The 10,352-nt window shown below is 36.9% G+C and overlaps 1 protein-coding gene across 2 annotated transcripts; it reads right to left on the bottom strand.

The window, feature by feature from the left end:
• Positions 1 to 172: 172 nt before the first annotated feature.
• mob1a (MOB kinase activator 1A) lies at positions 173 to 9,807 on the bottom strand. 2 transcript variants are annotated; one of them, XM_015006446.2, is made up of 6 exons: positions 9,678 to 9,807; positions 7,309 to 7,475; positions 3,565 to 3,658; positions 2,631 to 2,764; positions 2,268 to 2,431; positions 173 to 1,764 (listed from the first exon to the last, which is right to left on the bottom strand). In XM_015006446.2, the coding sequence occupies exons 1-6, from the start codon at positions 9,698 to 9,700 to the stop codon at positions 1,687 to 1,689; spliced, it is 660 nt and encodes a 219-aa protein (XP_014861932.1). In that variant the 5' UTR covers positions 9,701 to 9,807; the 3' UTR covers positions 173 to 1,686. The 2 variants fall into 2 exon arrangements, with proteins under 2 accessions (XP_014861932.1, XP_014861933.1); XM_015006447.2 differs by lacking the exon at positions 9,678 to 9,807 and adding an exon at positions 9,206 to 9,374.
• Positions 9,808 to 10,352: the final 545 nt, after the last annotated feature.

The raw sequence follows: 10,352 nt of genomic DNA, 5'->3' as shown, positions 1-10,352 counted from the left end.
CAGTGCCAATAAACAAATCCTACACAAGCTACAATTACATTCCTCAAGAACTATAGATTAAATCACATTTAATCTCCTTGGCATCACTGTCATGTGGTTTTTTAATATCACACCATTTTACTTGCATTAATCCAAAACACTGCTCCACAAAACAAAATAACTCAAAACAGAATTGTCTTTAAGATGTTTATTGAAAGTTTAATCCATCAATACTGTGATGACTTTATTTTATTGTAAGGCACAATTTTGTTCAGAAAAAACACTGTTACAATACATTTTGAATGTGGTACATTTATCCCCAAAACTCCCACTCTATCCTAACCATTCAATAATTGGACCAAACAATGAAATATAAAAACCTTTAACTCCTACACCTGAAATTGTAAATGTAACCAGGAGTTTAGACATGATATTGTGAGCTGAAGCAAAAACAGTGGCAGAGTAAACACTGAAAAATAATAAGTGGACACACCACTTCTGCATCTGTAAGAGGAAAATCTAGATTTAAGGGATTTTAACAGGCATCCATAAGCTCGATCATAGCGAGTTACAAGACTGAGGCAAGTTTGGGTGAAATGTGAAGCCACGTAATAAATTGATTTCATGATTAACATTTTGAAGACCAGACATCCAGGATGAAAATTAGCTTCATCGGCTATATGGACAGAACCTGCTGCTGTAGCCAGCGTAAAGCCCAACAACTGCTAATATCACAGGAAACAAAGACTAAGTATATGTAAAAAAAAAGCAAAACTACAACCATCACTGGCATACAGATGAAAGAGGAATTACATAGCTTTCCAATCCAAGGAAAAATACACAATAAAAAAAAAAGTGGTTAGGGGTTCAGCAGAAATACAAGTAAAACTAAAAGGTCACACAATGATCTTCATTCTTTGTCATCATTTCTATAATAAGGCTAATATTAAAAGGATAACCCAAGGATTTATAGGCTCTTGATAAGAAAAATGTTCAAAAACTACCTGTGAAAACTTCAGCACATTCACCGTAAGTGTGGAAAACACTGTATTGCTTAGGCAACATAAAATAGCTGCCTGAAGATGGGCTTAATAAGGTATTATTGCAATAATCCATCTCTTTACATTAAACTGACTTAAAGATGGTCTGAACAGGAGCAATGTTACTAACAGCTTTATACATAAACACACCTGCACAAGTATGTCTGCCTTCATTTGCTGTGTTGTAACACGTCTAAAAGCTCACTAAAGACCAGGTTTATTACTCTATATTGTGCCTTCTGTTACTTTCCTCCGTTCACAAAGACATAAAAAACTGGGATATTTGGTTGATTCATTGCAGTTCTAATAACCCAGAGTTAAAAAGTAAGCAAGTGTTTAGACAAACCAAACACTCTTAAAACAAGCAGCCGTTTTTACCTTGGTCCAAAAAGAAAAATAAGGATTCAGTAGACTACTCCTACAGTCGGTAACCAGTCCTGTGAAAAATATCTTTCCTTTACTGCACTATTGTATACAAGTCCAAGAGGCTAAAAAGGCTCAAAATCTGTGTAGAACAAAAGGTGATAAGAAATGTACAGTACAAATATTAAGTGTAAAGGCACAAATGTTCTTTACAAGTTGAGGCTAGAAATCAGAGGTAGAAGAGAAAGGGGCAAAGGAGAAAAAACAAAAACATTTAAAAGGGAGGAAATGTGTGATGAAATGTCTATCTGTCCTTGGATCCAAGTTTCTCGATCAAGTCCTGCAGAGGAGCGAGCTCCCGCCTGTCAATAAGGTTGAACTCCTGCAAGAGGAAGGAGAAGACTTTGAAATATTCAGGTAATTTATAAAATTCTCCATATTTGGGCCAGTCCCAAAATAAATTTAGAGATTTCACTCCTATTTATTCACAGCTTTGTTGATCTTGCCTACAAATTTGAAGAAAAACTTTTCATTAGCTTTTGAAATGGCAGCATCACAACAGATGACTAATGTCATAATCAAAGACATTAACAACCCTAATATATTTTGACAGCATTGTCTCTAAACAGTCATATTTTTGAAGTACTAGATGAAGACATTACAGAGGTCAGAGCCACATCAGGTCATCACTCTGCAGAGCTCCACATTAAACAATTATTCAATGCAATATTGTGCAAAATTATTTTCTCAGTGAATCAGGGTTTCTGCTCCTGATCCCAATCAGGACTGGAATCAAACTTCCTACCTTTTCCAGTCTGCATAAGAACCATGCTTAGGTATTTCAGTCTTGCACAAATTTCCCCCTCTCTAGTGTGATGACCTCACCTGGACGAAGAAAATGAAATGCTTGAAGGAGGTGTTGAGGTGAGCCTCCTCCTGCAGTTGTATCACAGAGTCAAAATGTTGATGGTAGATGTGAGCATAAACCCTGAACAGGCGCTTCAGGATGGTTTTGGCCACAGACATGAAGTTCTTGGGGAAAGGAACTCCTGCAATGTAAAGATTTAAAAAAAAATAAGTCAAGATGAAAATGTAGTAAAAAAAATGTACGCATTTGTGACCTTTACACATTCACTTTGAGCTCTGTCTACTTTTAAGGCTGCAGAAGTTTAAAAAGGTTTACAAAGAAGTGCGAAACAACTAGAATCAATTTAATTCTGTGTCAAACTAGAAATTAAGGAAGCCCACCGATCTTCGAGGGAAAGAGCGTCTCATCATCCAGCTGGTCCTGCACCCAGGTCATCAGGTAGTCTATGTACTTGGGTGCAGAACATTTGATTGGCTTCTTAATGTTGGTCCCATCAGCCCAGTGATACTCATACCTACAAAGGAAATGCAATCAGCAGGCACAGAAACTAATTTATCAATTCAAGTGCAGGTGAAATTAAATAAAATGACCAAAAAAAAAAAAAGGTAATTTGCATGATGTTCTTGGTAGAGGTCATGTCAACAGGAAACAAAACCATGTCTCTTCCTCCTGATTAGAAGCTGAGCACAAAGTCTTGGATGGACCGAGGATAGAGGAAGTGCCAAATCTAGATACTAAGCTCATTTCCTGTTTTCCTCATGTGACGGTCAAACAAACCAATCGCCTCCATCATTTTAGCTGAACATAAAGTTTCACATTGTCCAGTTTCTCAACATGAAAAAGTGACTCAGAAAAAAAGTTTCTGAAAGTGAAGTTCACATGGTTTAAATTTGGTGATTGCTACACTTCTTGATTTAGCTCAAATATTGAAAGTCATTTGTGATTCTTGTTTCTGTCTGAATGAATCATGGCCGCCTTTGACCAAATTCAACAGAGTCTGTTGCGACAGTCTTATTTACACACTGTGGCCACAGAATATTGGCTGCCTTTAATTTTCTAAGTACTGAAGTTGAAGGTTTTAAATTGTCTTTTCACCATTATTACAAAGGGAAGAGTGCATTTGTGAGTCTGAATAATAAGATTAAAAATCTACAAAAAACAATGTTCCAAACAAAAACAAAAAAAAGGTGGAATAACCCTTACTAATGCCACATGTGAGGTTCTTCCCATTTATTGAAGTATTAATATTTCCAGTGCAACTTTGTTTTTTGTTTAATTTGTAAACAGGTTGCATGCATTGAAAATGTTTGTTACCTTGGTCCTGCAGACATCACAGGGCAGCTGGTCTCAGTGCAGAACTCTGTGATGGTGCCATACAGCATGTTGATCTGGTTGAAGAAGTCCACGGCTGAAGAAAACAGTAAATCATCATCAAGTAACACCTCTGAACAGAGATAGACCTGTTATTGCTTTATCAGGAGTATTCGTTTCAGTTTAACAGCATCTCAACAATGGCTATATCATGGCAACAAGGTGTAATAAATAGATCGATGTGAGCGACGAATTTTTCACTTTAAAGATTTTTCTTAAATGACTACATAATTTTAAAAAGCTGATGTGACGATACATTAACACAGTGGTCCCCAAACTACGGCCCGTGGGCCAGATCTGGCCTGCCTCCACATTTGGTCCGGCCCCTTGAATAATATCAGAGCATTTAGATTTTTTTTTTTTTTTTTTTTTTTTTTAACACATACAAGCAGCTACTTTTTCCTAAGCTTTGAACCTTGTAGCTTATATGTGGATTTTTCTTCAACCACCAGGGGGCTCTTTAGCAGGAAGTGAATCATTGGAAGTCAAAATTGAAAATAAAAGTTGCCCATTAAAACAGAATTAGGTTTTAATAAGGAATTGAAATTTGAGAATGTTGTTGATCACTTAAATAGTATTGAGGGAAAAATATTTTTCGGTTTTTCAAATACTGGAATCATGAGAATTTGAGGCATAGATATTAGGATCCAATAGATGGCAGTAGTGCAACAATGGATGCAAGCTGCCGTTGAAATCTAAAGGAGAAGAAGATGCCATTTTCATTTAGCACATGCTAGTAGCAGACACGAAGGATCAGCACTTTTACTGTTACTGTTTGGAAACTACTGTAATCAGTTCAATCTAAACTTGGCACCTTTTTCTTTAACCATAATAAATGTGATATTCAATTGACCAGTTATGACTCAAATGTTGGCTGTCTGCCCCCCTCTGCTGAGTCATTGTGGAAAACCTAGAGCGGCAGAGATATCCATGGCATATAGTCCAGAAAATACAGCATTTCATAAATAGTGTCATTTCCTGGTTTTTTTCTGTGAAGAACCCAGAGAGGGTTATTTGATTGTGCTTTCTGGAAAATGATACATTTACATTTAGGCACTCCTGTAAATGTCACTTTGTTACAAACTAACTCCAGCTCCCCACCAAAGTGAAAAGTTATGTGGCCCTCACAAGAAAGTTTGGGGACCCCTGCATCAACACTTTTGAGACAAATGTATTAATGTTTAACAGATTTCAACCAATAAAATCAGATTTCTTTTAATATGCAAGAATAAATCTTAGAAATGTGTTGGCAAGTTTGGAGCCTACAATAAGTCTAAAATGACTGATATGTCACCTTGAGTTTACTGCCAAGTGATCCTTTTCATTGTATTGAGCGTAAACAAAACTGGAATACCGACATGCAAGCCAAAGCTAATCAAACTTGTGGTGCAGCATCTTAACCAAGTGAGGCAAATGACAAATTTTATTGCCTATGACTAACAGGAAATGTTTGCCTAATCAACTTTGAGGTAATGCATTAGTATTTTTCTTAGGAACATTGATGAATGAGTTGCTTGCTCAGAAAAACAATTAAAGTGAATCAGGAACATTCATACAAAGAGGAGTTTGGTTCCTCCCAGCTCCTCAACTGGGTGAATCTCTGCTCACTGACCACTACACAGTGGGTTTCTTTCCTTAGAGACGACTGGGGAAGAATCAGTACGACCAGAAGACTTAATCTTACACCACTGACCAGCAAAACATCTTTACATAATGCTGCAGCAGAGCATTGAGACACCAAGTCATAGTTTGGCCAGGAATTGTTCATACCCCTTTCAAATTTAACTTTAAAGTAATCCTTTAATTTTACCAACGCATTTCTTCTGACTGGGAGCAATATTAGAGCAACCAAACCAGAATCCTGACTGAATCTGTGTGGAGAGCTGCAGATTAGGGTGATGGGATGTGGACAGCTGCAGAAAGATAAATAAAAGGATTTGATTGTTTTGATGCCAGTGTTATCCAGACCCTCAAACTAGATATGTTTTGTGATTTTATTTTGGAGAAGCAATTCATGCTCTTAACACTTTGCTGTAAAGAACTGGATAAGTGAACTAATGAAGTGTTGCTCAATAGAAGCCTTTACACAATGTCTGCTGTGCAAGACTCTCTTCCAGCAGTTAATTTGACTCACAGCTGCAACATTCTGGTGGCTTAAACACTTAGCTCAGAGCAGCCACAAACTACTGAGGTTTAATGTTGGCCACTGAAGATCAATTCAGATCCCACCACAGTTTAAAGTAAGAGTGGCATTACCCTTGAAAACAAACCCTAAAGTTATTTCTACTTACACAAAGTTAAATAAGGTAAACTGTACATCGATTGTACAATTTGATGTAATTAATTTAATGTACACCACCACAATTTGATGTAAAGGTTTTTACTGCAGGAAGAAGACAGCCATTTTGAATATTTGTGATCAAAATTAATAAGGGCAGCCCAATATATAGCAAATATCATTGCAATTTCAATATATCTAATGCAGTATTAATTTGTATAGTCTGTTTGGATTACATCCTGTGCTGGCAATTATATTCCAAGTACCAAGATTTAACCATTTTCATGGCTATAATGTGTTGTCATACAGCCGACAGCCACAGGGAAAGTTGAAAGCATTGTAATGATTAATGGAAACTAGTTGGATGAGGAAAATTGTGATTTTTCACAGCTGATTGTGTTATTGAAAAACATTGACATCGCCTGATATAGTACAGCCTGGAGCAAACAGATGCAAGAAGCTTCTAGAAAGGAAACTCCATTTCTACAGGAATGTTGACATTTCATTCCGGCAGCAGCAGCAGAGAGCTGGACTTGTCATTTTTGTTTTGCTGGATTTGAACGTAATGTCAACCATTTGGAACTACCAGAAACAATATCAGGATCCACAAACTGTGACCACTGCTGCTTACAGATACTTTTACTAACTGAGCATTAGCAACATTTGCTAATGCCACACATTGCTTGAAATGTCAAATCTATAGATATTATCTCTTTATTTTTAAATACTAAAACCAAGTTACAAATCCTTTTCACATTGTGTGATTTCTGTCATAAATAATGGCAGCTAGAAAATGAAATCCATTTTTGATGCTACTGAATCTAGTTCTTGAACAAAAATCTAAATTTGAACATCAAACCTCTACAAAACCAGAGACTGGACATAAGCCATGAAACCATAATCAGTCTTCTGCACTCATGTTTAACAGCTTAGTAGCTTTATTTACCAGCCATGCGAGTGGAAGCTGCATGATCTCCACCTGGGATGACTGAAGCCATTTATTATCTAATAGCACATTTGCAATTTTACATCCAATTAGTCCCATTTTATTGAAGCCATCTTGGTGCCATTTGGCCATTTAGTGCAATGCATTTACACTAATCTGAGATCCATTACTCTGCTTCCTAGTGGATATTTTTCTGCATAACAAAAAAAATCTGAATGCATTTTTTCACCCAATAACAAGCTTTCAATATTTGATTATAAAAACAATGCTTCCTACTTTTGTAAATTATTGGCTGCAATATGATTAAGTTTCTTAGTTGTGCATTTGTATACAGCCACCATTTACACACAAACTACCATTTTAAACCTGTGGTCAAAGATTCATCCTAACATTGGCCTGTAGTAAAAATTTAAATAGTTCCCTGTACACTAGGCATGTTGATTCATTGTATTTGTTCACTCACTGTTCACAGCGATCCATTCATTGAGATCCTCTCCCTCTGGCAGCATGACGGCCTGTCTCAGGTTCCCGCTGCCCAGCGTTGCCTCGGCGTGTTTGAGCAGCTCATACTGGTGTGAGCCTTCTGGGATGTTTTTCTTCGGCTTGAAGGTCTTGGATGAGCGACTGCCACTGCAAACAAGAGGGGCCAGAACTAAGCAACCGTGTGCAAACGTGGCATGGTTGTACAAGTGCCATCAGGGAGTTGAGACATCACTTTGTATCCTCTTCAATATTTCATTAAGCAGTCTTCTTTTAACCAGCTCTCTAGTTCACACCATGTCTCGCATGTTTGTTCCTGGAGAAAAATCTGCCTGGGAATCTTTGAGCTGTAGGACGTACCTGGAAAAACCCTCAAAGAACTGAGCCTAGAGGCATTTTGATGGGCTCCATATCAGGTCTCCCTTTCATACTCCTAGTTTGCCATTTGTTCTCTTCCCATTTTCATTTTGCACAAACTCGTACTTCAATCCTTGCCCATCACTACATTTCTCTAAGTAGTCAGGCATTTTCAAAGAATTGAGATACAAATGCTTGAATCTTAAATATTTGAAATTTTTTATTGTTTTCTGAATACTTTATGACAAGTTGTTTCCATTAATCTAATTGTGATCATTGTGTGGATTTGGTGATTCTTAAGTAAAGAAGGCAAACTGAGACAACTGAGTAATTTCCTGCTGACTGATAATCACATTTCCTTTAACTTGCCTATAAAGGTAGATAGGTTAGAGAAAAATATTTCTAGTCATCAGTTGTCAGACCTGATACAAAATCTCTCTAGAGCAGACATAACAGACTAACATTTGGAACAGAAAATCCCATGCAAAGTGGCTCAATTTTGTTCCAGAAAGATGTTAAAACTGCAAACACACCAACTCTTAACAGACAAAAGCTCAGTCATCCTCAAATCCAAAGCTTCTTAAGTGCAGGACTACTGAGCTCTTTGCATTTCATCCATTTCAGTTCAGCCATTTAAAAAAAAAAAGTGTAAAAATATTTACTTTTTTTTCAGTTTTCAAAAATATCAATGTTTAATTAGATTTGAAGACGGCATGTTCAAAGGGTGTTCTCTTCAAGGTCTTGGAGTTTAAAAAGATGTTTCTAGTCTGAATTAAGCAATTCAGACAAACTAGAAGTCTTTACAGTAAGCGCCTATGAAACTGGTCCTGTACCTACAGTTCTAATGCGTCATCACTGGCACTTTAGTTTCTAACTTAAAAAAAATTGGGGTGGCTTGTTTTCAGTGGCACATTTAACCAAGTTATAAATGTAGCCCAGCTGGTGCAACAGACAGGAAATGTAATTGTATGCCACTGTAAACAGGGGCATTAATTAACATGATGGATGCTTGGAGTCCCTAGAAGTAGAAATTAAAATTAAACAAAAATATGATACAGAACTGAGCACCTTCAGTCTTGCTTAGAAATTAAAAAAAAAGAAAAGAAATCGGGGTTAGGTTTATTTACTCACCCAGCTCTAAAGCTGAGCAGTTGTGAATCAAAGTAGTCTGCACATAATTAAATCCAGAATATTAACCTTACAGGTTAGAAATGCGTTTTAAAGCGAAACTGACCATATTTAGTCTTAAGAGTAATTTAGCCAATTACTTTTCTGTCTCATAACTCTGGTATTTCCCTTGATATGCAATTAGTCCAACCGTACACGTTTTAAAATGCACTTTTGTGTCATTTCAACGACGCTAAATTCACCTTATTAGCATTTAACCTATCCGTGGTTGTTTTGAGATGCAGCTGACTAGTTTTCGGTCTCAGCTAACTTCCCTTGTGAACTTTGTAAAAGCGCAGCTAACCCTGACCGCAAGCTCCGCTCTCACTCAGGAAGCAAACTGCAACTTTACTTACAACAGGAAGCTCATCTTGACGAAGACGTTGTTGAAGAGTCTTTGTGAAAACTACAAGTTGAGGTTTAGTACGTAGAAATGTGCTTTTAAATCTCTCTCAGGACGAAGAACTATCATCGACTTGGCGTCAAGCGAAGATGAACTGCACCCACAAGGGTTCTTCCTCTGTTGACCGTCTGTCAGCAGGCAAACTATCGCCACCTTCAGGCCACAGATTGATATGACCGCTTTCCGTTATAACTCAGTTAAATTTACATAAGTTAATTGTGCCAAGATTGTTTAAGAATATGTGAAATACTTTCCACATATTTAATGATGAAATAATCACTAATTTTACGGACATGTTCATGAATAAAGAATATTCAGTTAAAAATCAGAGCTTTACAGAGAGTGTGTTACAGACTCAATCCAGTTGGAAGTAACAAGTTTATAAATTGTACACCGAATTTGTAAATGTTCAGAGCTAAACATACCTTGGAGGTGAGCTGTGAGCCATCTTTTAGAAAAAAAAGAGGGAAAGTCTTTACTGACGAGAACTTAGGTGTGATGAGTCCTTACTCACTGAAACAACTAGCACTGGTTCCCAGAGCCCACTGCCTTGCATGTTTAAGGTGTTTCCCTGCTGCTGCACACCTGAGTTAAATGAATAGGTGATTAACCGACTTCTATAGCAATTGCAGGAACGCAACGGAGGTAATGCAATCATATGAATCAGCTGTGCTGGAGTCTGGACTCAAAAACATGCAGGACAGCGGTCCCTGAGGACCAGAGTTGGGGACCACTGATCTACAGGATATATAACTCTATCAGATACTCGACATTAAATCAGACAAAACCTTTTTCTTTTTAGGTCAGTCAGTATCACTAAAATCATTTCTTTTATTTCAATGTATGAAACCTTCTGACTTTGAAGAAAGAATTAAAACATTGTCAAAAAATTGCTTCTCTCAGTGTTTTGGTTTTTAACAAATTAAATATTTTTTGTCACCCTCAATGACGTAAAACAGTAAAGGTTTTAAGGTTTTATTGTCAGACAAAATGATTTGACTTTAAACAACAGCTGTTGTAAATTTACCAACTATACAATCTCTTATTCTTATTTTTTCTGTATTTATCTTAATTGAAAATGCATGTCTCGATGTACCTTT

Source organism: Poecilia mexicana, unplaced genomic scaffold (genome assembly GCF_051168715.1).
Source record: "Poecilia mexicana isolate PSO_F unplaced genomic scaffold, ASM5116871v1 scaffold_9, whole genome shotgun sequence".
Lineage (NCBI taxonomy): Eukaryota > Metazoa > Chordata > Actinopteri > Cyprinodontiformes > Poeciliidae > Poecilia > Poecilia mexicana.
Note: the sequence above shows the minus strand (reverse complement) of the source record. Positions and strands in the feature narration are given on the sequence as shown.